A 27,577-nucleotide genomic window follows, 5' to 3' on the forward strand; every position below is an offset into this window, starting at 1 on the left:
AATATATCATGAATCATTGCATAAAAGTCAACTTTACAATCCCACATCACATAAATCATGGTGATATTCTGTCATCCAACAAGAATATGATCCACATTCTTGGTACGAGCCTGCTCATATGCACAGTTGAGGCAGCATTTATAGCAGAGGAGAGCCGGTTCGCCAGCCAAGCAGAGGAACTGAGCAACCGGATTCCCTGCTGTTTGGGAAATGGCAATGCGGTCACCTCTAGTGTTAAAAGCCACCTTGTCTCCCATGTTCCTTATGATCACCTCCGACTCGTACTCTCGTTTGAGAGGTGTATTCCGTGGATGTGCACAAGGCTTGGCTTTCAAAACTTCGAAAAGGTTGGTCAAGCAACCTGCAAAGCCGACATCATAACGCTTGCCAGCCCGGGTGGCTATGGCTCGTAGAGACAATCCGTCAGATCTCTCTGAAACGAGTAAGGAGAGATCAGAATGCACCCCGTCAGCGCAGGGTACGATCGGGCCAGAGGGATGGAGTGGGTGTGGAAGGAACATGTTGTTCACTCCTTGAAAGTCATTTTCATCCGTGAGGGAGTCGTGGTAACGTCCATTATACATGAGAGGCCCGTCAAGAAGCTCCAGCCCCCGGTATTGACAGATATTCTCATTCTCCCACAAGGTGAAACATGGTGAGGGGACAAGAGTGGCCTTCCGATCCGAACTGGCCACTGTCCGCCTTTCCCAGCGAGGATGGAGCCGTGTCCAAATCGAATGGGGTTCAATCTCGAATCTGCTCGTCACTGCATCTCCCCAATCTCTTGGTCGATCCATTTCATTTTGGGAATAGGCATATTTCCAAGTTGTGTTTGGATGGGCATTCACAAAGAGCATCACAAACATTAGCCAAATGATTTTAAGGAGTTTTCCGCTTTCCATGACGCTAGTGATATCATCGAAATCATGTCCAGAATCTTCAAGGCGTTGCTTAATAAGGTTGTCGAGTTGGCTCAATGCCACTGAATAGGAAGGCCACGTCTGTGGGAGTGATAGTCCAACAAGCACCTCGCAGCGCTGATGCATAAGTGTGTGATACTGCTCACCAAGAAGCTCCGTGACAGGAAGCTGCACCTCACCCTGCTTGCTGGAAGTAATAATATCAGTCTGATCTACAGCAGATAGGGCACACACTCCAATAGCTCTAAGCACCTCTGGTGAGCTTGCTAGGCCACACCACATGTAACCAATGGCTAGTAGTGATGGTATCAGTTCTTTCCATGCAAAGTTTGGAATGAACAAACTCGGTGTGGCAGACACAGCGGAGGAGTCGTGAAAGAGGTCATACATGGAGTCCACATGGCGCATTTTGTGGACCTCAATGGAATCGTCAGCCATGGATTCCACAATCTCCACAAGAACGGAGGATGAGCGGCTGCCTTTGTGGACAACGAAGCCTTCGATCGTTACCAAGGTGTCATCGGCAAAAAGTGTGACCATGATGGCCATGACATATCCCATTCCATCGCATCCACGGATTCGAACCAACCCGTTATCTTCCCGTAAGGCATGAGAGATGAGGACAAGCACTTCTCCCATCCAGTCTGCACTTATATCTCCGAGTAGATACCTTGGAGTTCGGTTTTTTAGGTGTTTGTATACCTCGTGGATGCGACAGACCTGCTTGGCGATGATATTCCCGAATCCGATCACTGCCAACTTATCGGCTAGAACCTGCGCGGCTCGTTGCAAAAGGCGAGGGCTGCTGATACACCCGGATTGGGGCAGCAGCGCCTTTGAGAGCGCGAAGAAGATATCTCCAACCGATTTGTTAAATAAATCCGACAGACAGACTGACAGCAGGGCGATGGCTTGGCCGCCAGTGGACTGGGCCATGAGCGACGCGGAATCACCCTTGCGCCAGCCCACCGCGATTCCCAGACGCTCAATCCTGGTGCTTTGAAAGCGTTGGAGGTAGTCTGGGGCTGTGACTGTCACTGGGCCGCTGAGGGGAAACGCGGCGCCAAGGTTCTGGAGCTGGATCATGGCGATGGGTTGGACGTCGTCGGCGGAGAGCGCTGTAAGGATCGTTGAGAAAGCTCCCAGGCTGGCCAGGGAGAGACTCCCTATATCTGCTTGAGGGGAGGCAGAAGACATGTTGATAACAGCAAGATCAGATCAGTAGAGGATATAGAGGAAGAAAAGGCGAAGAAAGACAGGAAGAGGGGCAAGAAGTAAAGAGCAGGGCTGATAGGAGAGACAAGGCTAAAAAGACAGGAAGAGGGGAAAAAAGTAAAGAGCAAGGCTGACTTTATGCTGTCAGCCTTGTTTGTGTAGGAGTAGAGGAATAGTAATAATCATATTATAGAAATAGAATATACTTATAGATTATCTTATATAAACTATACTTATAAACTATACTTATAAACTATAACTACTTATATATACTTGTAATATCTTACTAACTCATCCTTTGCTTCCTGCCTTAGGCACTACCCCGCTATCAGTGGCCAATCACAGTGAATCACCTCCAGCTCCGACCGCGGCGATCACCGGCTGTTTCCTTCTCCTCTTTTGCTCCTGCTAGCGACGATGGAACCGAAAAAGGAGGAGCGAAAACGGGCGATCAGGGCGTGAGTGGTGTTTGCTCAAGGGACTCGCGTCTGCTTCATGATATCTACTGACAGATACCGCTTAGATGCGACCGGTGCCGCAAGGTGAAGGAGAAGTGCGAGGGCGGTCTGCCCTGCCGCCGATGCAGCTACTATCGCCATGTCTGTGAGTTCAGCGCTGCAGAAGACAAAGCGAGAGCGAGGAGGTATCTTGACCTGGAATGGCTCTAGGCTTGAAGGATCCCTGCTGATGATACAGAACACGCATCTCCAAGGCGTACGTGGCTGAACTGACGCGACGGACGCTGTATATGGAACGAATCCTGAGCAAGAAATGGCCGGGGATCTCGCTGGAGACGGAGAGTCTACGAGTGACTGCCGAGTCGCTCGATGAGGGTGGGGAGAGAGGCTGTCTGGACACGGTTGTTGGGGACTCTCTCGATGAGGACGAGGATGAAGGAGAGCTCTCGCTGGAAGAAGAGTGTACCCTTGATCCGGTCCAGGACAATGTGACCCGTGAGTGCTCTGATTATAGCCAGTTGACTATGAATAACCACGTCGTCCTGATGGCAGACTATTCCGGCGAGTTCTCGTATTGGAACTTTTCCATGCGTGTCAAGCGACATCTGGACGACCGCATGTCGTCCACGATGCAACCGACGCAGGTCTCTGGATACTGGCGAGCCGAACAGCTTCGGTCAGGCCTGAGCAACCTCTCGGCCGCCATCTCCTGCTGTCCGCCGCGGCATATCGCCGACTTTCTGGTCTCCATCTTCTTCAAGCACGCGCAGACCAGCTACTTTCTCGTTGACGAGACCTGGTTCCGCGCCCGGATGGAGCTGCTGTATACCGACGCGGCGCAGCTCAACCCGCGCGACGCCAGCAGCATTGCCGTCATCCTCGCCGTGCTGGCCATTGGCACGCAGTACGCCTATCTCGACTCGCCGCAGCGCACTGTACGGATGAAGAGCGGGCTGGCGTTTTCCGAGGACGAACTGGGCACCATGTTCTACCAGCAGGCCATCAAGCTCTTGCCGGAGATCATCGAGCTTTCTTCGCTGGAGAGCGTGCAGGCTTGTCTGCTCGTCGGGGTGTACACGCTGCCACTCGATGCGTCCGGCCTGTCCTATATCTATCTCAACCTCGCCCTGCGTCTGGCGGTGCAGAACGGGATGCATAGACGCTATACAGGGACCGAGCTGAGCAACACCATCATCGAAACACGCAATAGGGTCTGGTGGAGCACATACGCGTTGGAGAGGTGAGCATAGCATATAAGACATGAATACGATGTGAATGACCAGAAGTTTATATCTTGAGGGAAATAGGAAGATCAATATCCTTCATGGTCGCCCGCTTTCCATTCTCCGTCGAGACGTGGATGCCGATACGCCGGCGAATATCCCAGAATTGAACCAATGCGTTGGCCAGATGAACACTTCTATCCAGCTGGTGCATTATCTCGAAGCCTTTCTCAATGAGATGTAAGACGAGCTTGTATACTTAAATTGCTATGCTGACTATACCTGCCCGATAGGACCTCCCTCCGAACCAAACAGATCAAGAACATCCTATCAAACATCACCAGCACAAAGGAATCACTCACCAGCTGGTGGGCGTCTCTGCCGTCCACTCAACTCTCTCCTGATCGATCCACGATGCACCTGCAACTGGAATACTGTCTCGTCAGACTCTTCATCGGCCGGCCGTTTCTTCTGACCCGACATACGGCAGAGATGGATTCTCCGCCTGCGCCGGCTTCCTCTCCGTCCTCCTCTTCCGCCAAAAGACCATCTCAACGCAACGCCCTGATACAAGACTGCATCGACGCCGCCCTCGAGGCCCTGGACATCTGCCATTCCCTGCGTGACGGGCCGGGGCTCGCTCGCGCCTCGTACGTCGAGTACAGCGCGTGTCGGGCATCGCTGCTCGTCCTGATTGCCTACGCCATCCAGACCGGCTCGGACGCCTACCGGGCCTGTCTCTCGCGCGGAATGGGCATGATCTGCGAGATGTCGTGTGCGGGGGATTCCGCGCGGTCAGAAGTCTCGTTGATCGAGAGTCTGGAGGGGGCCCTCTCCAGACTACACCATGCAGAGGGCGCGGGTGAGGGTGAAAGCAAGAATACGTACGACTCCTTCAAGCACTGGGAGCGGGTGTGGACAGAGGAGTCGTCGCGGCCGGCGGAGGAGTTGAACCTCGCCAGAGTCTTTGACTCGGACTTGAGTTTTTTGAATTTTCCCGACGGTGACTTTTTATCTGTATAACCTTTGTATAGCATGTAGCATATTTAGTCAATTTTTCTTATAGCATTCATATCATATATAGCATATGTATATCCATCACTTATATCATATATAGCATATGTATATCCATCATTTATATCATATATAGCATATATATATCCATCATTTCACAGGCCTTGAAGTATTTACAAGTTCTCCACAATGTAATAACCTTGCCAAGTGCCCGCAGAAGTGCACTCGCCATTGAAGAAGCCGTTGCTTTCGAGATACCCGGCCTTGTCCGGGATGACTTCACAAGTGGCGCTCTCAAACGCGACGCCCTTCCAGTAGGTCTCGTCGGCCTCAAGATAGCAGTAGTCGTACGTTGCGCCCAGATCAGCGCAGGTGAGAATAGCATCGTCACCGGTGGCAATCTCCGTACCGTCGGTGCACTTTGTCATATCAATATTTGAACACATGGGGATCTACAGAGAGAGAGACGTACCGAGGAACCACAGTACAGGGTCCAGTCGGCCACGGCCACGGAGAGGAGGGAGGCAAGAGCAAGAAGCTTCATTTTATGGATAGGACGATACTGGAAGTAGAAGATGAGACTGGAGAGAGACTGGAGAGACTGGAGAGACTGGAGAGACTGGAGAGAGACTGCTTTTATATTGATATTTCGCTTGGCATACGCGTCAATAAGTGAGATCAATCCCTTGGCCTTGTACAGAATTAGGCAAGGTTAGCGACTCTCCAGCGCCTATTTTAGGCAGCTGACCCTGGCCTGCAGAGTGTAATCTTTGTACATTATATTGAGATATGTCAATTATGAAGCAAATCCAAGCCAGTTCTCGACTAATATTGTTAATTTTACTTATGAATACTACATTGGCAACATCGCAACTCTTACATATTCAGAGATATGAACAATTATGGTTTATTATTCATTATTTTGTTTGAATAATATCGAAATGCTAGGACTGAGCTACTGCAGAGTGCTGGAGCCACACTACACATGAAGGAATAGTCATCGGCTACTCCGAGATGGCTGGGATCCTTCTCGGGTGTGCGGATCTAACCGCATCATTGATCTGACCTCATACATTTCTTCATCTCTATTGATCTTTTTCTATCTATATATCATCACAGTTTATCTATATTGTCACACTTCTGTCTTAAAGGCCTTATTCGGCCCTGGAAGTTACGTAGTTAGTCGGGTCAGTATAGTGTTACATTTGGCTCATTCGTATTGTTGTGATCCCTGCCCTCTTAGCTAGAAGTAGCTTGGTCTGAGGGAATTATCTAGCTGTCACTAGTTAACACTTGAATCCTTCTATCAGATGAGACTAGTTTGCAGAGCTTCGCTTTACGATGTCTACTCCGTAAAAGAATACGATTGACTGAACTTTGGCCTTTTGATTCTGATTGGTCCTTCAACCATGATCTGATTGGCTATCCTATCTTCTTGCTCAGCTGTAACTTTCTCTTGGCCCCCTTAAATTTAGTATCGTACGATCTGGAAAGTATGTAGGGAGGTTTATACTTTTAGGCATGGCAATGTTCTTTAACATTTAACACCCAGAACTGCAGAGGGGGACATATTATATTATATATAATATACCTTTTATCCCTATTCATCTAAATAGCTAAGAATCTACTTGTGTACCTTGGTAATTCCTCCATTCATCTCTGTGTTGATCCTGAATCAATTCCTTACCTCCTGCGAATGGAAGACTATTACATATGCCCAGCTACTCTATATGACCACTAGTATAAAGTACAGCCCTTCTTATACTTCACTACATTGTAAGTGAGGAACTATCCTCACTTTGTGATGGTCTATTATAAACATGGGACCCTCCTATGAAGTACCGTGCCCCGTATGGAAGCAAGAGCTTGGCCTATTTATAATCTTGAAAATTTATAAAAATCTAGTCATTTATAGACAAGTGCGCGGGTGAGAAAAGAGTTTAGAAGAATTTAGTCTAAAGACACAAGTTTCCTCTCTCAAACTATGATGTGACAGTGAGTTAGTGATGACCATGGTTCTGGGCGAAGAGGCGTAAGTGCCTGAGGCATGATATAGTGAATGAGATCTTTATCACCTTCCCTTTTTGGATTAGTGCCAGTTTCTGGTGTCCTCATCTCTGATCACACCCTTTACTTCTCTTTTATCCTAGTGTCTAGTCTAGATGCTACCAGTATGGCCTATCAATTTTGGGCCACTACACTCAAATTAGGAATCAGTGAGTACTATAGAAGCTTTCTTATTGTAAGAGAAGGTAAGAGTTATGGTTATCCCTATAAAGTTACTACTATAATAGATCCTGCTCAAATTCACTATATGATGTGCAACTAATAAATGCTGTATTTTTGAAGTCTTTCCATCCACCACGCTGCTGATGACTCGATTTTCAACTCTCCCCCCTTGAGATGGATTAGAGCTTTGCCACCAATTTGTGATATAGGTTCAGCAAGAGATTAGCACCTGAACTTTAAATAATAAATATAACCATAACTAGGTGTCAAAGTGTACTACTAGACTTCATAAAGGGCACATTAAAATCATCATATTTAGGCACCAAAGTTCTAGAAGCACAGGACTTTAGGTTATAAAAGCCCACCAGATCTCCAAGAGTTTTTCTATATTATTTTATATAATAGTAGTGAGTTCTCATCTATAGACAACGCGCAAGTGGGAGTATACCAAAACTATAGCCTTGCTCAATATGATATTGAAGGCTTCTCTTGTCTTATATTGCTAGGCATACAGACATACTAGGAGAGAACTGGCAAGTCATGTAAGGAGGTGTTCAAATCACTCATCTGATTGGAGATCTAGAATATCAAGTCCACGAAGGGAGGTTTTTTTAGATACACCTAGACAAAGGTTTTCATGATTTTAACTATGAAACCAAAGAGGTAAATAGAAATAAGATCAATTTATTTCGGCAGATAGGCCTACAAATGATTAGGCTGCAGAATATTAGATATTTTGAAATATAATCTCAAATAACAAAGGTAGTGAGAAATTCCTAGCCTAGCACCTTACCATTCAATATACTACTAAATAGTAGTATATGAAGTGAGGTGGCTTATATAGTTCCGAGATATTGCAGTAGTATTTCAGATGGGCACCTTGATCTTTAAATGTGAAGGCTACAAGCATAAATTTTATCTTCCACGCTAGAAACGTTTCCTCGGCAGTTGGTCGGCACTGACTGCCGAGCGTTGCATCACACTCAACTTGCCTGCAGGTAGTTAATAGCATGGTCAAAATAGAAGAATAGTTATATAGGCAATCTAGAGTTACGGAGTAGACTGCTCGAGGGCAGATAAGCTGGCCGGTCGCAAGCTAATGACGTTGACAGAAAGCAGTCTTTCCTATGACAGATCAGCATAGCTCATAATCTGATAAAGGTTTGTGGTATGGAGAATAGCGGGGCAAAGCTAGTGCTAATCAAGCAGTTGTATGCAGTGTATTTGTTAATCTACTCCATATGTATATTATTCTGTAGTAAATATTATCTTATAGTATTCCATTACCCTAAAAGATAAATAGTGTGTTAAAACCTGCCCAACTATCACTCACTTGGAAGAGGGATTTGTCAAGTCCCCTGTCAGTGATTACTCGGCTCTCCTTTTACGGACAGAGCCGAGTCACTAGCCGGTGCTAGCTTATTAAATAAACTCTCCCTATGGCGGACAGAGTTACCCCGCATGGCAGACCGCCAATGAAAACCGCCCTGTTTAGTAATCCCCGGCGTGTTCCAGCCAAGATGCAGCAGGAGGCGGGCCTTTGATTGCTCGACGGGGCTGCGGGGAACGGTTGGAGTGAATGTGATCTGAGCCATCGGGTATATAGCCTGCCCCTCTTTCCTCTCCTCTCTTCCCATCTTCCCATTCTCCCATTCTCTTCCCATCTTCCCATTCTCCCATTCTCTCCCCATTCTCTCCCCATCTTATCTCTCCACTCCTCATTTCCACTCTTGTGACTCATATTAATCAGACAGTACACATACTATCTCATCATGGCGAAATGCCCCATGGATGACATGCTGCGCTCCGGGGCGGCGGGCGCCGGCACCCGCAACCGGGACTGGTGGCCCAGCCAGCTGAAGCTGAACATCCTGCGGCAGCACGGCGAGGCGTCGAACCCGCTGCGGGACCAGGACTACGCGGCGGCGTTCAACTCGCTCGACTACTTTGGCGTCAAGAAGGATCTGGCGGCGCTGATGACGGACTCGCAGGAGTGGTGGCCGGCGGACTTTGGGCACTACGGCGGGCTGTTTGTGCGGATGGCGTGGCACAGCGCGGGCACATACCGGGTGTTTGACGGGCGCGGGGGCGGCGGGCAGGGCCAGCAGCGGTTTGCGCCGCTGAACAGCTGGCCGGACAACGTCAGCCTGGACAAGGCGCGGCGGCTGCTGTGGCCGATCAAGCAAAAGTACGGCGACAAGATCTCGTGGGCGGACCTGCTGCTGCTGACGGGCAACGTGGCGCTGGAGACGATGGGCCTGCAGACGTTTGGCTTCGCGGGCGGGCGCGTCGATACGTGGGAGGCCGACGAGGCGACCAACTGGGGCGGCGAGACGACCTGGCTGGGCAACGAGGTGCGGTATGCGGCGGGCGGCGGCAGCGAGGGCGTCGTCAAGGACGCCGGGCAGGCGGTGCTGGCGGCGGACGAGGACAAGCCCAACCGGGACATCTACACGCGCGAGCTCAAGACGCCCGTGGCGGCGTCGCACATGGGCCTCATCTACGTCAACCCGGAGGGCCCCGACGGGCAGCCGGACCCGGTCGCGGCGGCGCGCGACATCCGCACAACGTTTGGGCGCATGGCGATGAACGACGAGGAGACGGTGGCGCTGATCGCGGGCGGGCACAGCTTCGGCAAGACGCACGGCGCCGGGCCCTCGGAGCAGGTGGGCAAGGAGCCCGAGGCGGCCGGGCTGGAGGCCCAGGGCCTGGGCTGGGCGAGCAGCTTCGGGGCGGGCAAGGGCCCCGACGCCATCACGTCCGGGCTGGAGGTGACGTGGACCAAGACGCCGACGCGCTGGAGCAACAACTTCCTCGAGTATCTGTTCCGCTACGACTGGGAGCTGACCAAGAGCCCGGCGGGCGCCCACCAGTGGGTGGCCAAGGGGGCCGACGCCATCATCCCGGACGCCTTTGACGCGGCCAAGAAGCACCGGCCGCAGATGCTGACCACCGACCTGTCGCTGCGCTTCGACCCGGCGTACGAGAAGATCGCGCGCCGCTTCCTGGCGCATCCCGAGCAGCTGGCCGACGCCTTTGCGCGCGCCTGGTTCAAGCTGCTGCACCGCGACATGGGCCCGCGCATCCGCTATCTCGGGCCCGAGGTGCCCGCCGAGGTGCTCGCCTGGCAGGATCCCATCCCCGTCGTCGACCACCCGCTGGTCGGCCCCGCCGACGTCGAGAGCCTCAAGCAGGCCATCCTGGCCTCGGGCGTCGCCCCCGCCAGCTTCATCGCCACCGCCTGGGCCTCGGCGTCGACCTTCCGGGGCAGCGACAAGCGTGGCGGCGCCAACGGCGCCCGCATCCGCCTGGCGCCGCAGCGCCAGTGGGCCGTCAACGCCCAGCCCTGGCTGGAGGAGGCCCTGGCCGCGCTCGAGGCCATCCAGAAGCAGTTCAACGCCTCGCAGCAGAGCGCCAAGCGCGTCTCGCTGGCCGACCTGATCGTCCTGGCCGGCAGCGCCGCCGTCGCCCAGGCCGCCCGCGCCGCCGGCCACGCCGACGTCGCCGTCCCCTTCACCCCCGGCCGCATGGACGCCTCCCAGGAGCAGACCGAGATCGAGTCCTTCAACTACCTGGAGCCCCTCGCCGACGGGTTCCGCAACTACGGCAAGTCGACCCCGCGCATGCACACCGAGGCCCTGCTGGTCGACAAGGCGCAGCTGCTGGGCCTCACGGCGCCCGAGATGACCGCCCTGGTCGGCGGCCTGCGCGTGCTCAACACCAACTACGACGGCTCGCCGCTGGGCGTGTTTACGGCCCGCCCGGGCACGCTGACCAACGACTTCTTCGTGCACCTGCTCGACATGAACACCAAGTGGGCGCCGCTGGGCCCGGATCTCTACCAGGGCACCGACCGCAAGACGGGGGCCAAGAAATGGACCGCCTCGCGCGTCGACCTGGTCTTTGGCTCGCACGCCGAGCTGCGTGCCGTCGCCGAGGTGTACGCCAGCGTCGATGGCGAGGCCAAGTTTGTCAAGGACTTTGCGGCGGCATGGACTAAAATCATGGATGCGGACCGCTTCGATCTCAAGTAGTAGGTGCTAAGTATTATCCAGAACGATTTCGGGCAATTCATTCTAATTTCTTTTTTTTTTTCTTTAGTGTAAGCTTTCCTGTTAAGCAGATCGTAGTCAGGAGCTCCAAGATTTGATGCAATGGCTAAAGGACATCAAAGGGCATAAAAGGGCATAAAAGTCAAGGTCTTGTATTATTGTTTAGAATTAGAATAGAGTTTTAGAAAATGTTTATTACTGTGACCTATCATTCACCATAATATTAAGATCTATGTTCTACTATACTCTAAACTGTTGACCCCCCACAACAGGAATCGAGTGAGGATCAACATCCAGCACAGGGAGATCCTCCCAGTTGGCATGGACCGTGCCGTCGCCGTACAGCAGACGGTGCACATTCATCATGACGCTATACATAACCCCCCAGCTCCAGGCCGGTTTGATCTCGACCTTCCCCACGGCGTCGGCCTGGTGGATATCAGACCCTTTATTCTCCGGTCCGGCAGCCCGGTAACCGCCCGTGAGCGAGGGATACGGGGCGAAACAGCGCAGGAAGCCGCTGCCACAGATGCGGCCGAGGGCGACGTCGATCTGGGCGCCGCTGTCGACCACGCCGGCGACGTCGGCAGGGCTCACAGACAGGGCGGACAGCAGGCGCCGGGCGCCCACCGCGCTGACGGCGTAGAAGGGCATGCACACGCCGTCCGACACCGGGCAGATGATGCGGGAATCGGCTGCTCGCTCGATGGACGGGCCGTCTCGCCAGTAGGGCAGGAAGTGGCTCGGCGGCAGGACGGTGGGATCCGAGTCTGCCATAAAGTAAGGCGCTTGCTCGGCACAGGTGATGCCGCAGTGGCCCATCCACAGGACGTCCCAGGCGTCACCGTAGGGCGAGATGGCTTCGTCGGCTCCTTGCAGGGCGCGGACTGCGTGGGCGAAGCTCTGCAGCTGTGTCTTTAGCGAGACGTCCCAGTCGGCGTCGTCTTCGATGATGAGGGCGCTTCCGAGGCCTTCCTCGACAATGCTGGGTGGTTACAGGTGTTAGTATGAAATTCTGGCAGTATACATTCCCTGGATCAAGTCTACCGTTCCATGGCGTTGATGTGTGCCCGTCGCACGCCGTACTCGGTCTGTGTGAACTCTGTGTGCCAGTTCTCACATCTAAGCAGCTGAAACACATGATGGATCCATTGAGCTTACATAGGGATACGAGGCTGGGTTGACCTCGTCGGCCGTCACGCCATCCACGAATTCAATGTGAATATTGCTCAAGGCGGAGGCGAGGATCAGGTTGTCGCGTTTATCAGACCGAGTGGGAAGGTTGATGGCAAATATTTTTTGGAACTAGAACCAGGTCAGCAACTTGAGGATTTCGCGCTCATGTAACAGAAAAATTAAAAACCAAAAACTATACTCCGAGGGTTCCGTTCCGGATAGGATCTTGGTGTGCGACAAGATGGTCCCCCGCGGCAATGGGCACTGGGTGGGCTGGCCATATGAATAGAGAAGCCGGCAATATTATCATCACAATGGCTGCCACCCCGAGACCATATAACGGAGCCTGTCGTCTGAGTGCCAGGGAGGCCATCGTAGGAAACATACAGTGAGAGGAAGGTGGGAGGTCCTTCGTAAGAGGCTTCTTTTAGCAGATAGTTAGCCTCGGCGTTTTGGACAGTGGGGGCTGAGGTGGGCACTGGGCTTAGTGGTGGAGAATTCATTTCCCTATTAATACTTGAAAAGTTCTGACATTAGAAGAATGAACAAAATCATTGATAGAAGAATAAGCGCTGGATTCTATAACAAGTTAGAATACTATGCGCGAGTCATGGTGGGCGGCAAATAGTTGGACAGCGGCAATAGTTATTATAAGCATGGAACTAGTGTTATCACAGCACTATAATAGAAATACAGTCTTCTTTCTCTTCTTTCTAATATTTTCCTCTCCATCTTTACCATGTATTTAGTTACTCTGCTTTTACTTGCATCCACCAGCTCTGCAACATGCTACTACCCCAACGGAGACACAGACGCCAGCTATCGCCAATGCCCAGACAGTCTCGCCTGCTGTCTGGAGGGTGAATCTTGTCTGTCCAACGGCCTCTGCTTTACCGGCAACTTTGGCATTCTCTATCGCGGTCTCTGCGCCGACACTACCTGGCCCATTGCCGACTGCCCGAGGGCTTGTTATACAGGTGAGAAAGATTACCTGCACGAGGGTTAGGGTTAGGGTTGATAGTAGGGTTTAGAAATCTCCGATGGATGGGCGAATCTATTCCAATGCAATGACTCGACCACGTTGTTGACCTGCAGCCATGAGATCGAGACACAGTCTGCCTGTAAGGCAGCCAATGCTCTGGGCACCTACACCTATACCTCTGCCAACGTCACCGCAGGCCAGGTGGGGATATTCACCAACTATTCATCTGCCTCATCGACGGCATCTTCATCCTCGTCATCGACATCTCCTTCATCCAGTATTTCATCCTCATCATCGACAACTTCCTCATCACCTTCGGCCTCAAATTCTACATGCCCAACACGTTCACAATCGGAAATGATCGCTCTGGGGGCTGGACTGGGGGCTGGACTGGGCGTGCCTCTGTTACTTTCGACTGCCCTTTTAATATACTGCGGAGGACTAAGACGGGGAACGAAACCGCCCCAGCAAGTGTCTGATAAGGTGGAAGTTGTATCTGGGCAGCCGGCGGAATCGGTTGTTCACTCATATGGACCGAAGGAGTTGATGGCGCCGTATAAGAATCAGTGGGAGCTGCCTGGTTCTTGAATTGGTATAAGAATTTTCATTGATGGCTATAGGCATAACTGAGTGTGTAGGTCAGGGTTGGGTTATGACAGATGACAGATCACTAGTCCGAATCTTCCCAACAGCTCTGATGGTTTAGAATGTATCCCAGTTGCGCCAGAACCTGTCGGTTATTAGTGTACTTCTTCCATGACAAGGGTGAGAGACTCACCTTCTATAGGGCCAGTTGGTCTTGATGATTCTCGAAACCATCGTGGGTGTTTCGCCGGCAAAATCAAGCACTGTCACGCCCAGCTGAGGCACTGGGTGATTCTTGGGGTCTTCGTACTCCTCGAGCTCCGTCAAGAACCAGGGGTTGATGCCCTTGTCGTCGTAGTCGGGCTTCGGGGCCCCAAAGAAATCGCTAACAGGATTCCACACGCTCGAGACTTCTCCATAGGCTCCCGTCCGGGGGTTCGTGATGGGATCCGATTCGAACTCGATCCCCCCCAGCGAGTCGCGCGGCTGTGTGTGCACCGCGCAGCTGAGGAAGTTGATGAAGATCTGGTCGTCCGACTCGGTGGCCTGTTGGCATGTTTCAATCAGGTTGGTGATCCAGGCCCGTTTCTCATCCAGATACCAGTAGTAAACGTTGTAGTAGTCCTGCACGACGATCCCCCCCGTCTCGTTGCTCTGCCGGTGCGACTGAAGCTCGCCTTTATCCCCGCCGCCCCAGGATACCTGGATTCCGGGCGTAGGCCCGCGGTGCTTGAACCGGCACAGGAGCTGGATCCTGCCCCGAAGCTCGTCAACCCTGGGGGTTGTATGGTCCAGTCTCCATCTCTCCGGCTTCTTTGCCGTCAGTTTCTTGATGTCGTCCCCAATGTCTTCCTCGGAGCGGCCCTCGTGGCGGTCATTGTCGTCTGCAATCTGCACCAGCAATCCTTCCGTGGGGAATCTTTCCAGGAAGGTGTAGAACTCTTCCAACACCATCTCCAAGGTCAGACTGGTCTTTTTGGAGTCGTCGGTATAGCAGGTGGCTGGCCCGTGACAGCAGACCAGATTGCCGGTCACTCGGAGATCAAAGTATCGGATTCCTTTCGCCAACTGCATCTCAATGGTCCAGTCCTGTGTTTGCGCCGTCTTGGCCGCATCGCTTCCGAGCCATTTGATGAACTTGCTCTCGGTAACCCCGACGAACCGCGTGGCAGAGTCGTGGGTGCCGGGGATGGACACCCGGCTGATCAACTGGGAGCCATCGATCAGCGCCATCCAGCTCCTCATCTCCGGCCGCACCGCATAGTATGGCGCTGGCATGACGCCGATGGAATACTGGAGCGCGTCGTCTTTGTCCCACCACACCCCGACCATCGCGTCGTCCTTGTCGCTGTGCGCCAGCCCGGGCAGCTTCAGGTCCTCCCGGAGAAGGGATGTCGCAGAGAGGACCTGCCAGCCCCCCTGCCGGATGCCATAGCCCATGATCTGCCCTTTCCAGCGGACAGAGTCATAGTCGGGGCCTGATTTCGACTTCCACATCAGCAGAGCCCCGTGGGGGCCACTGCTGCCAACAATGCCCTCGTTGCCCTGCACATGGTAGTTGTCGTCCAACATTCCATCTCTGACCCAGGAGTTCGATTGGGGGGGAAGAACCCTATACAGAACACGCTGGTTGTCGTCTGCCGTGGCAAAGAACGTCGCCAACGCACCCTGATGCGCCACCAGGGCCACCGGAGCATTGGTACTCTCGCCTATCCCGGAGGCTTCGGTCCATCTATTTGCCTCCCTACAGAAGTTATCAGTGAAAGAGATCAGAATGGATGGCCTCAGTCAAACATACCGATCAAACATTCGCCAGTAAATGTTTTGGTCATGGTCCCTCTTGAATGTGCAGTGCAATTTGTTTTCCAATGGACACAGTGCAACACCACACTGGTTGACCGTTTCATCCAGCGTCAACAGTCGACTCCAGCACTGGGGCCCTTCTTCCCATCTCCAGTGCTCCAGTCGAGATGCCCCTTTGTCTTCCTTCTGAGTAGGGAGGAGCAAATGCAATTGCTGGTTGAAGAGCACCAAAGACGGGTTTCCAGAGGGCAGAAAGTCGTTGTCGTGGAAGGAGATTATCCCTTTGGCTGGTATTTGTCCCAGGGGTTTCTTCTTATGACTCGGGTCATTTTGACTGGGGGCATCTTTGTCCCTATAAGTCTGATCCCATCGAGGACACCAAATGGTCTTGCACTGCTTGCCTTCGATTCGAGCACAGACAATCTTATCCTGATAAAACGCAATGGTTTCCCGGTAGGGAGAGGGGGCATAACCACCCTCGTATGAAGAAATGTTCCCAAAGTGATATTTTGACTCCATGGTTAGATCTGCAACACATCTCTAGAGGATTGCTGGGAGAGTCTACTTATTTATCATACTGTGGCAAGCTGTGGCTAGCTGATTTCTTCAGGGAGGGGTAAAATCATGATACTAATTAGAAAATAAGCATATTTAAGCGATTCAATCACAAGGATTGCTCCTCGGCTCTTCTTGCCACTGAATCTCTTCATAGATGAGGGGATAAGAGAATCTTATCGCGTGGGTTCCAACTATGCCTGTTAATGAGGGGAATTTCATTTCAAGGAGAATATAAAGGTTTATAAGGAAATTGCTGACAAATGGATTATCTACACTTTCCAACACTAATAGCAAATCTAGAGAGTATATCATGATTCCACTATTTATCAGATTCACTATTTATCAGATTCTGCTGTTATGTTTTTTGACAAAATCTAGGGGGCCACTAGACCGCTGAGCCACTAAAAATGTCTAGACATTAATTAGAGCCTTATATGGTCATATATTCCTGTGACATCTTTTTAAGTACGAATTATCCTGGGACAGATCTCATAGTAGATTGAAAAAACTTGTCATTACGTCTTCGTGGCCATCAGGCTTCATCAAACCCCGTCAACAATCTTCTCGCTGACGGTCCCATCGGCCTGCTGGACAATCTTGTCCAGGTGCTGGGACGCCTTGACTGGATGGGGCTGTGTGTACACCCATTCGAGCTGCTCCAGGGTGCGGCCTTGGGCCTCAACACTGGTCTGGTTAGCAAGACTGAAACAAAGCCGGGTGGGATGAAAGAGAAGACAGACCAGAAGAAGTACCAGAGCACGGCTTCGACGCAGTCCCAGCCGACAAAGACCCAGATATAGTTGAGATGGATGGTCGACTCAGCAATAGGGGTGCAGAAGGTGTTGATGAAGCCCAGACAGCCGGTCAGGAAGCCGTAAAACGCCAGGCCCTTTGCGCGGCGGCGGGTGTCGAGGGCCTCGACGGGCAGGACGCCCTGCAAGGGGGTGTAGGCGAAGGAATTGACGACGTTGAAGAGGAAGTAGAAGGCGAGGGCGGCACGGCCGGCAGAGATGTTGTTCTCGTTGGCGCCAAAGGCATGGCTGGCGCCGCCGTTGATGGCCAGCATACAGGCACAGGCAAAGGTGCCGTACACCAGGACGGTGCGTCGGGGCATGCGGTCGGTGAAGCAGACGGCAGTGCCGGCGCCGATGGCAGACAGAACAGAGTTGAGGACGTTGTAGCCCAGCTCCTGCGCGGTCGACTTGATGCCCATCTCGTCGAAGATGTTGGCGTTGAAGTATCCCAGCCCGTTGCCCGAGAACTGGCCAAACACGCCCATCATCAGCACCTGTGCCGAGCGCCAGCGGCCCTCGTGCGTGTCAAACAGACAGCGAAAGTCCCACCAGGCGATCTCGCTGTCGCGCAGGTCCTGTCGGATGCTCTCGTGGATCTCCTCGATCTCCAGCTTGACCAGCCGCGACTGGCGGTTGCCGTTGCCGTGGTACCTGACCAGGAAGTCGATCGCCTCGTCCTCGCGGCCCCTGGCAAACAGCCAGCGAGGCGACTCCGGGATGAAGTACACCGAGCCCAGGACGATGAAGCAGGCAAAGCACTGGCAGATGAACGGGATCCGCCACGACCAGTTGTTGTCGATGTACTGGCATCCAAACGTCACCAGCGCCGCCGGGATCGAGCCGCCAAACCAGCCGCAGTTGTAGAAGCCAGTGCAGCGCCCACGCCACTGCGGCGGAGCAATCTCCATCGAGTACGCCGGCGCGGCCACCGTCATGAACTGGATGCCACAGCCCAGCACGATCCGCCCGATCGTCACCTGGGTCATGCCGAACGAGCTCGATGCAATGATACTGCCCAGGATGATCCCAAAGGAGCCAAATACCATGCCAACCCGACGGCCCCATTTGTCGCTTACCGCGGCAGCAAAGGGAGTCGTGATGATGGAGCCACTTGCTGGTTAGCATATGAATATAGAAACTACCGTTCTTGGTATTGATGTTTAGGGTAGGGTAGGGAGGGTAGGGTAGGGAGGGTAGTACGACTCACACGCTGTACAGAGAAGTCATGACGGAAACCTTCCAGCCGTCATTCTGGCTGTGCATAGTCGCCTTGAAATGAGGCATGGCGGTAATCGAGCCCATCAAGGAGCCATCGTAACCATTTGCACAGGCACAGCAGAAGGCAACAAAGACACAGTCTATTGGTTAGCCATATTAACTCACAGTATAGATGGTACTCACAGTATAGATGGATGGTTGCTTTGCCCCATCTGGGGATGTTGGACTCCTGAATAGCAGCGTACAACTCGGCCTAGACGAATGTTAGTAGTGTATATAGTCTTTCCATGCTTCTTCCCAACACATACATTGTACACCTCCCTCTGCGTGGCACCATCATTGCCCGCAGTCTTGCCCGTGCCTTCGGCGACAATATGGGCATTCAACCCTTCGGTGACTTGAGCGACCTCTTCTCCTTTGGCCATTATGAAAGATGTTTTAAGACAACCACTCCCTGGTAGACTAACCTGGGAGACATCAGAGCTTTTATGCCCATTGAAGTTCCAAATCCCAACTCTCTCGCTTCCTGGCTTGGCAGTTCTCCGGCAAGCTGGCCCGCGCCTTTCCTTGCGTGCCAGTCATCAGATGAGGGTGTGTGACTGGTGTTGCGAGACCAGGGAGGAGTGACTAGGCTGAATACAGAACGGACCTCGGAGCGGCCTGTGAATGGCTGTGAATGGCTATGCATGGCCTGTTGCTGTGATATTGCGGGCCTCGGCCCGAAGCGACCCCACCCCCCAACCTTTCATCTCCAAGTTTTCCATCCCCACAGACCCTTGGGCTCTCCCCAGATTGTCAGCGGCTGTCGCTCCGACTTTCCGGGCTCGTGTTCAATATATTATGTTTTCTGACTGACAGAAGGGTATTGAGATCAGCATCAAACAGATCACAAATCACCACCTTGTCTATGCTATCCCGATCACTGTCGGCTCTACTTCGTACAGTAGGAATTTCAAACTCCGACCCGACCCGATTTTGAAAGTCACGAGAGACCATCATGGCGGCTCGTGGGGTGTTCAGGATAGCATGACAAGGCAGAGTGGTGCCTCTAACCTATTTTGATCCATCACCACCAATCGTATGATTTCTTACAGGTAATGGAATGGTGTGGATAGAGCAATAAGCCAGTAGAGCGATCTCAACTCATCATGGATTTCCGGTTGGCAGTCTCACCGAGGAAGCTCTACTCTGTAATTCAGGGATTGTGGTGTACCTGCAGATGCTTAGACCACTTGATCCTGTCACCCAGACGGGGCTGTTCCCTCATTCCCGAGTCCCATCGGTTTCTCTTCAAGGATGAACCCGGTACGCTCGACGGACGTGGTCAAGTATGGTGAGTGAGTGTATTAACTCTATTCTGATGGTATTGAACAGCTTCTAGCCATTGTGTTGAAGATGCGGACAAGGCAGATTTGAGGCCTCATCAATCATTCCAGCACGCTTCAGGTCAGTTCTCACTCACTGAGACATTCCTAAAGATATATTCGTCGATCTTATTGATATAACTTACTATATGACAGCAAGAATGGGAAAATAAGGATAATAGTAAACAGAGAAATTAAAATAGATAAAATTCAGTTGGGTTTAGGGTTAGGGTTTTGATAAAACACTTAGTGGTCTTCATTCAGACCCAGCTCTACAATTCATATAGTACTCTCAGGTCAGACCAGCTCTACAATTCATATAGTACTCCGAAGTCAGACCAGCACTTGTTATAGCTATTCCTCAACTGTAGCAGCGCAGTTCCCTCTCTGCCAGCTTGTCATAGCGATTCTCCCGCACCAGTCTCTGGGTGGTGATTCTGTCTGGGTAATTGCGCATAAACATGTTGGTGAAATGCGTCCCGTAATGTAGAGCGCCCTCGCTTCCATCCAGCGGTTTGAGCACGGCGGCGAAGTTGGGCTCGTGGAAATAGGCAAATACGAAGCGTTCGCGTGTATTCAGGCCGACCTTATGCGGTGTTGCTGTCAAATGGTTTTTCGTCAGATACTGCATCATGTCCCCTGACTAGTAGTTAGTGAGGCTAACAATGTATATAGCCTACTCTTATAGCAATACCTAGGAAGACAGTATGCACATCAGGCACCGGCGGGACATAAACCCATCCATCATCTTCCTCTCGCAAACCTGCAGCGCTTTTTTCCCAGTTGGCAAACTCTTCGTCTTGACGAGGGGGACGGATGAAGAGGCCTATAGGATAGATGTCAGTACACACATGGAACAATGTACTCTTGTATACATGTTGTATACCCCCCACGTCGTCTTGAGATGCAATGACTAATAAGCCGTAATCAGTATGTGAACCAATGCCTCGTCCCGTCTTCCCCCTGCCGTTTGTCGCGTTGCGCGCAGGAAACCGCAGGACACGCTGGTGATGCCATCCATCCCGAGTATATCTCGTCAAAGAGCCCTCGGAAACTCCTAGGCCATATTCAATCAGTCGGAGGAGACGCTCGCCCTGCCTGCCCAGCCAGGTCATATACGCCTCGATTGGCGCCTTCATCGTCGTCGTCGTCTCTCGGTCAGGAAAAGGGGGAGGCCACGGACAGGGACCGTGGCAGGGCCATTGCGCCTGCACCCGCGGATCAGAAGGGGGTAGATCTTTCAGCACGGTGAAGATCTCGGAGTAGTCTGCAATCCCGTCGGTGATCTCCTCCCCCGAGGCAATGTACCCGGCATAACTCTGCGAATCCACACACGCTGCCTTCTCATGCGATGGCCGACGGAAAAACCGACGACTCGCCTCCATTGCCTGCTGCTGCAGCTGCTGTCCTTCGCTGTCGGTGGAGATCTGCAGGATGCCTTCCTGTCGCCATGTCTGAATCATCGCACGTCCCATCGCGCGGTGGCCTGGGGTGTCTGTAACATCGGCTGGGAGGGTGAAGGTCTGCAGATTTCCCACTTTGGCATTGTATCCCGGGGGCATCGAAGACAGGGCTCTCCTGCCATGGGATATAGCTGAGCGAGATGGTATCAGTAAGCGAGAGAAATTCATGTTCATTACACTGCGAGAGAGAGTATAGAACGAGTAGGATCCAATCGATATATGGGGGAGCGAGAACTTTAATAAATTATCAACACGTTGCTGTGCGGGGTTATGCGAGGCACCTCTAACCGATCCAACTTGATTCCTTGATATTCATGGAGATACTGAGCTACTAGCGCTAGTCATGGTCTAGATCTCAGCAGAACCTGAGCTAGCCATGTCTTACTGCAAATGAAGATGCGTAGTTCATATAAACCCTGTAGCCTCCAGGTGACGTGGCTAATGATAAAGGGTGCAATTCAGATAATGAGCTGGCAATATAAGTATTAGTTTTATGTGGCATATTAATGAGAAGTATTTTACAGCCTGTTAGATCCATAGTCCTATATTCTAGATAGACACATTTATACTTTAATATAATAGTACTATATGACATTCAATATCTACCCTCCTATCAGCTTTCTATATTCTAAGCCTCTAAACTATGATGCCTTATGGGATTCTGTAGCAGTCAAAGAGATGTTCTGATCATTAGAAAGCTGCGACAGCCACCAGTGAGAAATTGCATTGTAGTATAGTACCTCTAGCCCACATAGTATAAAGAGATCGAGGACATCTCTATGCCTGTATGTAGGCTTGGATATCGGCGGATGCTTTGGAGATAGGTAAAAAGTATAGAGAATAGGATTTGCAGCTCTCTAGATTCACAATACCAAAATAGCTTTATTTAATACTATAGAAATGGCCGTAGTCTTATCTAATAGTTATAATTCTGTGCTCAATAATATCAATTGATAAATCATCTGTTGCCGAGTATATTGACCCCAACCCCCATGTTGTTGATATGACTAAAGGAAACTGGGAATCGACCGATTTAACTAATCACGATATAGAACCGAGTCATTGAAAATCAATTCCATCTTTGCCTCAAGATTGATGTAGAAATAAAGCGTGCTTGGGATGATTTAGATCTTCTTGAGCTGTGTAAACCTGCCCTATGCTTATTATCACTGCTAGAGCAACTTACTACTTGATGGCTATTTATTAGTTCTGTTGATTGACGCCCAAGTCAATACCAGGTGTTTTTCACAATCCCTATATAGAGTCAATAGTATCATAGTACACTATATTGAGTATGCTATATAAGAAGGTTCAAGTTAATCTTAACTTAACTTCTGTCACTGTTTACTATAATACTAGGCACTTTATTATTATATATTTATGACTCATGACTATTTTATTTTTAGGCTAGTTTTAGTAAATATTGATCAATATTTTACTTAATATCACCATTATCTAGGTTTTAAAAGAATTTATATTTAATTATTCTAATAGATTTTGAATCCTACTATCCTTTATAGTGCTCTTTTAAGCTCTAGGGGGCGTGAATTTCCTCACCTGTAATACTTAGTAGAAGGTTAACTCTATACTCTGCTAATAACATAAAAACTGTCCTTCTTATTAATCTGTAGCTGCATTGCGATGTCACCTGCGTCAAGCCAGTATAGCACTGCACCAAGGGCAATCACTGGCAAGTACCAGCTTTAGCATCTAGGTAGATAATATATTTATCATGCTAACCCCGGCTGTGGTCGAGGGTCCGCCGCTGAGCTGAACAATACTAATTCTCTACACAGCTCCATACATGAAAATCCCCTCATAATGAAGATTATGGAGACGCTGGTCGACCTGTCGGAGGATCTCAACTTTCTACACTCACAGTGCCTTGCCGGATGATAGTGACCAGCGCAAAGAGACAAAGACGGTAGAGGCTGTTTTAGAAGTGATTCAATCTGTTGAGCAAATGTTGCAAAAAGGTGATTATATCTCTGCATATAATTATATCCATCTTTACCTACATATATATATATGACTACTTTCCAGCTTTGGAGGAATTTTCTGGCAAACAGACCACTCAACCGCTCCCAAAGTCATTCTTCAATTCCCTCCAACCATGGCATCGTCGTCTCTTTATAGGGGGGAGATGACATCTAGAATAACAGGGAGAAAATTTAGACTATACTCAAGGTAGATAGTATGGATATTTCTTAGAATAGAAATAAAATACCAGGAAAGAGAAAACACTGTACCAGACCCAATCGGGCAACTTGGGATATGGCCGAAAGGTGGCCCGAAATAAATCCGAGCCTAGATCTGTCGTTGATGTCATATGTATCTATGATGATCGAGTTACCCGCTAGTCTGATGCCTCCTACTCTAATACTCCATCGCTCTGATTAGCTGTAGTTGGCTTGGATTACAATAACCATTTAGAGTTAGACCTACTGACTGATATCTTTGAACTGGCGTTTGATCTAACCCTATTGAGCGGTTTCAACAACATCCCTGTCTAGTCTGAGTGATTTTCTCTCTCCTTTTCCTTTTCCCTTTTTCAATTTTCATTCGACTGCTCAGCAATCTTAGTCTGTCTAGTAGGTGGCCTGACTAGTGAGGAGAGCAGCTCTGATAAAAGGAGAGGTCCCGGTCCAATCAAGCGTACACCATGATTTGGTTTAATGCCCAATGAGGCATACTATCGTGCTGTGGTCTATTAAAGTATATATCTAGTCCACTCTGTATAAACTTCTATCTGATGACGGATTCGCAGTCGATCCTCTCCGTAATTTCTCAACGTTTCTTAGCCCGCCTAATTTTACCCGGCTATATTTAGGGGCTGATTGGGATCTGCCCAAGACTGATTAATGGGACAAAATTAGTGGCTTTACAAGAGGAATTAAACTCAGAGCTAGCCCTGGAAGGGGATAGCGGCCCGTGTTCGATGCAACGCTAGACCCACAACGTCCAGTGAGTGTCTTGGCAGAGCAGCCCTATTCCGGCCATCACGTGGGGCTGACTCAGCATTCCCGAAGGTTGGAAGGTTCAGGCTCCAGCCTTTTGTCTCAGCCTTGCAGAAAACTGCATATTAACTACTGAATCGCTGCAGACGGTTCAATGCGAATCAGTGCAGTTTGAAGCAACATACCCAGGTATAAGTGTGTTTAAAGCGTCTCTTTCCATCTACTGTGGTTGCCATGCCCGCCGCCGGTGGCCGTCGGTCACACCGCAAGTCCCGCAGTGGATGTCTGCAGTGCAAGCGGCGGAAGGTCAAGGTAGGAGGCTTCTGTATACATGGATAAGCATCGTTCTGATTCCTCAGTGCGACGAGGGCAAGCCCAGCTGCCACAAATGCCTGGTTCACGGCGTGGAGTGCCTGTACTCGGCGCCCGTCAGTTCATCTGCCAGTCATAGAGAAGGTGTGCCCAGCCCGGCGACGACGATCCCAGCCAGCGGGCCATCACCACCTCCGACCACAAGCACAGCAATGGCATCCGGCGGCTCCGACGAGAGCATGGCTCCCGGGGTGCTGACGGTGTTTGATCTGGAGCTGCTGCACCACTACACGACATCGACGTGCTACACGCTCTCGCAGGCGAGCGCGGTGCAGGCCGTGTGGCGCGACAAGGTGCCGCGGCTGTCGTTCGGGATGCCGCCGCTGCTGCACACGATCCTGGCGGTGGCGGCGCTGCATCTGGCGCGCAGCGAGCCCGGGCGAGAGGAGCAATGCCTGGCGCAGGCGCAGCGGCATTACACGATCGCGATCAGCACGGTGGTGCCCGTGATGCCGCTGCTGGCGTCGCAGCACTGCGGCACGCTGTTTGTCTTCTCGTCGATGATGTGCATCGTGGCGTGTGCGCGGCCGCCGGACTCGGCCAACTTCCTCGTCCTCTTCGAGCACGGGCACATCTCCGAATGGATCCGCCTGGTGCGCGGCATCAAGGCCGTGCTGGACCTGGGCAGCGACGAGTTCACCACCGGCCCGCTGGCCCCGATCTTCGTCAACGGCGCCTTCCTGGCCGCCGCCCGCCACGATCCCTCCGTGCTCGAGCAGGGCCGTCTCTACCTGTGGGGGGTGGCCAAGCTGGTCACCAAGCACTGCGCCCACGAGCCCGCCCTGCTGGCCATCTACCGCGACGCCCTGGACGAGCTGGCCCGCACCATGGCCGTCGTGATGAAGTCGGACCGCCAGCATCTGCCGCCGGAGCCGGGCCTCATCTTCGCCTGGCTGCTCGAGGTGTCGGACGAGTACCTGAATCTGCTGCAGGAGGGGGAGCCCCTGGCCCTGCTCATCTTTGCCTACTTCAGCATCGCCATCCGCCAGGTCGAGTGGATCTGGTGGATGGAGGGTCTCAGCGATCGCCTCATCGCCCAGCTGCGTTCCACCCTGCACGCCCATCACCCGGACTGGGTTCCGCATCTCCCCTCTGGCGATCTCTATCAAATATGAGCATGCCAGGCCTTAGCATACGCATTCATTCACTTCAGCGGTCATGTCTCACATGCTCATGTCAATAATATGTACATACAAGTTTATAGTAGATCTAATCTTCGTATATAGATTCATCTCCCTCATACTTATTTACCAGTATATAGTCAGGTGGATATAGTCTACGCAGTATAAATAGTATCACAATACTCGGTATATGATAGCCCGCACAGACTCAAGCGTGCGGCAAGAAGATAGACGTCTAGTCAGCTTAAATTGAGTCTTCAAAGGTAATACCTAACCCTAAACCCTAAACCCTAACCCTACTGATATATAAATATGATAGGCAGAATAACATAAATGATCTATATACGATATATACGCTGAGATATATACATATGAAATATATACATATGAAATTGACATGAGAGAGGATTATGCGTGGTACTCGCTGGACATCAACTCAGTCCCCTCCAAGATTTTATGGCCTTCACGAGGGACGACCTGGCTGGGATGAAAGATAAGGAAGATGACGGTGACGGTGAACATCAAGGCGGTATCAAACAGATAGGCAAAGTATTCGTGGCTCTGCAGAAAGCCCGTGGTCCCCTGGATGTACTCGATGACACGGTAGACACAGCGGATCATGATCAAGAGACTGGCAAAGTAGAGAATGTACAGGTAGCGCTGCCAGAGGATGGAAGTGGCCAGAGAGGCCGGGGTGGGATTGCTGGTGATGCGCTGGTGGAAAACCAGCGAGACGATGACGAAGAAGCCGAAGAAGAGGATCTGGACGACGAGACCGACGATGATGACGTCCTGGCCGAGTTTCAGCTTCGATGCTGTCTTGGCGCCGGAGAGAATACCTCCTCCTGGTTTTATCAGCATTCATATTCCTTTCTCACTTTATAGCCAATATCTCACCTCCGCACTGCATCAGAAACGCGAGGATGTCGCCCGTGACGAAGATCTTGGTGAGGCGGGTAGAGCGGATGAGAGAGCGGGAATCGCCCTGGGTGAGCCGGATGATGCGGCCGAGAATCATGTAGATGGAAGCGGCAAAGAGCGACGGCGCCAGGAGGATGAACAGGCTCTGCATCGCGTACGGCATCGTGCTGTAGTTGGGCGCCTGGTGGGCGTTGACGGCGCGGGCGCCATAACCGACGGCTTCAAACAGACAGCCGATGATAAAGGCCAGCAGGAACTTCATGCGGTGTTTGATCGCGAGGAAGAGGTGACCGAAAGCGACGGTCAAGAAGCATATCACGGCAATAATGGCTGCCACCAGCGAGGGCTTGTAGTTATAGAGAACGTAGGTCGTCGTCATGTTGGATAGTAAAGAGTAGAATAGACGTATAGAATAGATGTATAGAATAGATGTATAGAATAGATTATAGAATAGATTCTAGAATAGATGTATAGTATGGTGTTGAAGAGTATGAATTGAAGTTGGCATGCATAGATATATACGTTTAACATAGGCAGCAACAATATTGTTACAAAGATCCCACAGATCCATAATAGATCTATAAACAGGTCCGGATCTTGACCCGAACCCGGATACGAACGACGTCAAAACATGAAATGCAGAGTTCGACGCATCATTTATATTTACTACTATACTCAAATAGACATTTCCTAGGTAATAACATTATTTCAAGCATATGACTTCTATGCTATAGCTCATCCTCAGTGTACTCTGCGTATGCACTATATGATTCAGTATGAGATGAGGTTATTCAAGGGACCTCGTATTCGGGTCAGCATCTTTTTCAGTAACCTGAATGGGAAGTATGGAGTGTCGCTAAGCGAAAAATGAATACTATGTAGATTGTCCTGCCTATGCAGCCCTAGGGATCGCCATTCAGCCTTAACAGCTGTCAGTGTTTCACAATGGAATATAATTATAGGACATATATACGGCTAGAATAGCTCTCATGTATATTAATAGTCGAAATTCTCAATTAGTATTCTTTAGACACCTTTTTAGTCTAGTGGAATACTCCGTCAAGCTGGCCCCATTTCTAACAATAGTATTGTGTTTATCTAGACTATCTTCCAAGTACAGCTATGCTAAGTGTATAGCTATGGAGTATTTGC

The 27,577-nt window shown here is 51.1% G+C and overlaps 11 protein-coding genes across 11 annotated transcripts; 4 read left to right on the plus strand and 7 right to left on the minus strand.

The window, feature by feature from the left end:
- Nucleotides 1–39: 39 nt before the first annotated feature.
- ASPZODRAFT_132361 (hypothetical protein) lies at nucleotides 40–2,319 on the minus strand. The gene has a single exon (XM_022722998.1). It carries the CDS (start codon nucleotides 2,115–2,117, stop codon nucleotides 72–74), a length of 2,046 nt encoding a protein of 681 aa, XP_022581886.1. The 5' UTR covers nucleotides 2,118–2,319; the 3' UTR covers nucleotides 40–71.
- Nucleotides 2,320–2,547: 228 nt separating this feature from the next.
- ASPZODRAFT_96379 (hypothetical protein) lies at nucleotides 2,548–4,839 on the plus strand (the record flags this gene model as incomplete). The annotated part of the gene is made up of 6 exons (XM_022730530.1): nucleotides 2,548–2,593; nucleotides 2,659–2,778; nucleotides 2,832–3,091; nucleotides 3,146–3,833; nucleotides 3,901–4,056; nucleotides 4,110–4,839. The coding sequence occupies exons 1-6, from the start codon at nucleotides 2,553–2,555 to the stop codon at nucleotides 4,837–4,839; spliced, it is 1,995 nt and encodes a 664-aa protein (XP_022581887.1). The 5' UTR covers nucleotides 2,548–2,552.
- Nucleotides 4,840–5,003: 164 nt separating this feature from the next.
- ASPZODRAFT_142111 (hypothetical protein) lies at nucleotides 5,004–5,374 on the minus strand (the record flags this gene model as incomplete). Its single annotated transcript, XM_022724821.1, has 2 exons — nucleotides 5,004–5,282; nucleotides 5,303–5,374. 2 exons carry the CDS (start codon nucleotides 5,372–5,374, stop codon nucleotides 5,004–5,006), a joined length of 351 nt encoding a protein of 116 aa, XP_022581888.1.
- Nucleotides 5,375–8,814: 3,440 nt separating this feature from the next.
- Nucleotides 8,815–11,260, plus strand: ASPZODRAFT_132364 (hypothetical protein). The gene is made up of 2 exons (XM_022722999.1): nucleotides 8,815–11,092; nucleotides 11,161–11,260. Exons 1-2 carry the CDS (start codon nucleotides 8,832–8,834, stop codon nucleotides 11,207–11,209), a joined length of 2,310 nt encoding a protein of 769 aa, XP_022581889.1. The 5' UTR covers nucleotides 8,815–8,831; the 3' UTR covers nucleotides 11,210–11,260.
- Nucleotides 11,197–12,795, minus strand: ASPZODRAFT_1947666 (hypothetical protein). Its single transcript, XM_022727407.1, has 5 exons — nucleotides 12,487–12,795; nucleotides 12,273–12,416; nucleotides 12,159–12,226; nucleotides 11,297–12,096; nucleotides 11,197–11,244 (listed from the first exon to the last, which is right to left on the minus strand). The coding sequence occupies exons 1-4, from the start codon at nucleotides 12,670–12,672 to the stop codon at nucleotides 11,352–11,354; spliced, it is 1,143 nt and encodes a 380-aa protein (XP_022581890.1). The 5' UTR covers nucleotides 12,673–12,795; the 3' UTR covers nucleotides 11,197–11,244; nucleotides 11,297–11,351.
- Nucleotides 12,796–12,982: 187 nt separating this feature from the next.
- Nucleotides 12,983–14,004, plus strand: ASPZODRAFT_1947697 (hypothetical protein). Its single transcript, XM_022727408.1, has 2 exons — nucleotides 12,983–13,264; nucleotides 13,319–14,004. Exons 1-2 carry the CDS (start codon nucleotides 13,027–13,029, stop codon nucleotides 13,855–13,857), a joined length of 777 nt encoding a protein of 258 aa, XP_022581891.1. The 5' UTR covers nucleotides 12,983–13,026; the 3' UTR covers nucleotides 13,858–14,004.
- ASPZODRAFT_132369 (hypothetical protein) lies at nucleotides 13,947–15,808 on the minus strand. Its single transcript, XM_022723000.1, has 3 exons — nucleotides 15,653–15,808; nucleotides 14,048–15,598; nucleotides 13,947–13,999 (listed from the first exon to the last, which is right to left on the minus strand). The coding sequence occupies exons 2-3, from the start codon at nucleotides 15,424–15,426 to the stop codon at nucleotides 13,972–13,974; spliced, it is 1,407 nt and encodes a 468-aa protein (XP_022581892.1). The 5' UTR covers nucleotides 15,427–15,598; nucleotides 15,653–15,808; the 3' UTR covers nucleotides 13,947–13,971.
- Nucleotides 15,809–16,524: 716 nt separating this feature from the next.
- ASPZODRAFT_132370 (hypothetical protein) lies at nucleotides 16,525–18,683 on the minus strand. The gene is made up of 5 exons (XM_022723001.1): nucleotides 18,536–18,683; nucleotides 18,411–18,480; nucleotides 18,217–18,367; nucleotides 16,956–18,119; nucleotides 16,525–16,899 (listed from the first exon to the last, which is right to left on the minus strand). Exons 1-5 carry the CDS (start codon nucleotides 18,650–18,652, stop codon nucleotides 16,758–16,760), a joined length of 1,644 nt encoding a protein of 547 aa, XP_022581893.1. The 5' UTR covers nucleotides 18,653–18,683; the 3' UTR covers nucleotides 16,525–16,757.
- A 1,269-nt stretch (nucleotides 18,684–19,952) lies between these two features.
- ASPZODRAFT_16065 (hypothetical protein) lies at nucleotides 19,953–21,153 on the minus strand (the record flags this gene model as incomplete). The annotated part of the gene is made up of 3 exons (XM_022726480.1): nucleotides 19,953–20,230; nucleotides 20,286–20,417; nucleotides 20,478–21,153. 3 exons carry the CDS (start codon nucleotides 21,151–21,153, stop codon nucleotides 19,953–19,955), a joined length of 1,086 nt encoding a protein of 361 aa, XP_022581894.1.
- Nucleotides 21,154–24,370: 3,217 nt separating this feature from the next.
- Nucleotides 24,371–25,554, plus strand: ASPZODRAFT_132372 (hypothetical protein). Its single transcript, XM_022723002.1, has one exon. The coding sequence runs from the start codon at nucleotides 24,536–24,538 to the stop codon at nucleotides 25,496–25,498; it is 963 nt and encodes a 320-aa protein (XP_022581895.1). The 5' UTR covers nucleotides 24,371–24,535; the 3' UTR covers nucleotides 25,499–25,554.
- A 267-nt stretch (nucleotides 25,555–25,821) lies between these two features.
- Nucleotides 25,822–26,891, minus strand: ASPZODRAFT_96396 (hypothetical protein). The gene is made up of 2 exons (XM_022730531.1): nucleotides 26,402–26,891; nucleotides 25,822–26,349 (listed from the first exon to the last, which is right to left on the minus strand). The coding sequence occupies exons 1-2, from the start codon at nucleotides 26,802–26,804 to the stop codon at nucleotides 25,913–25,915; spliced, it is 840 nt and encodes a 279-aa protein (XP_022581896.1). The 5' UTR covers nucleotides 26,805–26,891; the 3' UTR covers nucleotides 25,822–25,912.
- Between the last annotated feature and the right edge of the window lie 686 nt (nucleotides 26,892–27,577).

Source organism: Penicilliopsis zonata (assembly GCF_001890105.1).
Source record: "Penicilliopsis zonata CBS 506.65 unplaced genomic scaffold ASPZOscaffold_6, whole genome shotgun sequence".
NCBI lineage: Eukaryota > Fungi > Ascomycota > Eurotiomycetes > Eurotiales > Aspergillaceae > Penicilliopsis > Penicilliopsis zonata.

Bases quoted from the DNA above. Each gene is read 5' to 3' on its own strand.
- ASPZODRAFT_132361 (XM_022722998.1), bottom strand. From the start codon at position 2,117: ATGTCTTCTGCCTCCCCTCAAGCAGATATAGGGAGTCTCTCCCTGGCC.
- ASPZODRAFT_132364 (XM_022722999.1), top strand. From the start codon at position 8,832: ATGGCGAAATGCCCCATGGATGACATGCTGCGCTCCGGGGCGGCGGGC. The intron at 11,093-11,160 runs GTAGGTGCTAAG...TTTTTTCTTTAG, and splicing joins GACCGCTTCGATCTCAAGTA to TGTAAGCTTTCCTGTTAAGC.
- ASPZODRAFT_1947666 (XM_022727407.1), bottom strand. From the start codon at position 12,672: ATGTTTCCTACGATGGCCTCCCTGGCACTCAGACGACAGGCTCCGTTA. The intron at 12,417-12,486 runs GTATAGTTTTTG...ACCTGGTTCTAG, and splicing joins TCCGGAACGGAACCCTCGGA to TTCCAAAAAATATTTGCCAT. The intron at 12,097-12,158 runs GTAGACTTGATC...GTAACCACCCAG, and splicing joins CACATCAACGCCATGGAACG to CATTGTCGAGGAAGGCCTCG.
- ASPZODRAFT_1947697 (XM_022727408.1), top strand. From the start codon at position 13,027: ATGTATTTAGTTACTCTGCTTTTACTTGCATCCACCAGCTCTGCAACA. The intron at 13,265-13,318 runs GTGAGAAAGATT...AGTAGGGTTTAG, and splicing joins CCCGAGGGCTTGTTATACAG to AAATCTCCGATGGATGGGCG.
- ASPZODRAFT_132369 (XM_022723000.1), bottom strand. From the start codon at position 15,426: ATGTTGGACGACAACTACCATGTGCAGGGCAACGAGGGCATTGTTGGC. The intron at 14,000-14,047 runs GTGAGTCTCTCA...AATAACCGACAG, and splicing joins ACCAACTGGCCCTATAGAAG to GTTCTGGCGCAACTGGGATA.
- ASPZODRAFT_132370 (XM_022723001.1), bottom strand. From the start codon at position 18,652: ATGGCCAAAGGAGAAGAGGTCGCTCAAGTCACCGAAGGGTTGAATGCC. The intron at 18,481-18,535 runs GTATGTGTTGGG...ACATTCGTCTAG, and splicing joins CGCAGAGGGAGGTGTACAAT to GCCGAGTTGTACGCTGCTAT. The intron at 18,120-18,216 runs GTGAGTCGTACT...CTAACCAGCAAG, and splicing joins ATGACTTCTCTGTACAGCGT to TGGCTCCATCATCACGACTC.
- ASPZODRAFT_132372 (XM_022723002.1), top strand. From the start codon at position 24,536: ATGGCATCCGGCGGCTCCGACGAGAGCATGGCTCCCGGGGTGCTGACG.
- ASPZODRAFT_96396 (XM_022730531.1), bottom strand. From the start codon at position 26,804: ATGACGACGACCTACGTTCTCTATAACTACAAGCCCTCGCTGGTGGCA. The intron at 26,350-26,401 runs GTGAGATATTGG...TGATAAAACCAG, and splicing joins GTTTCTGATGCAGTGCGGAG to GAGGAGGTATTCTCTCCGGC.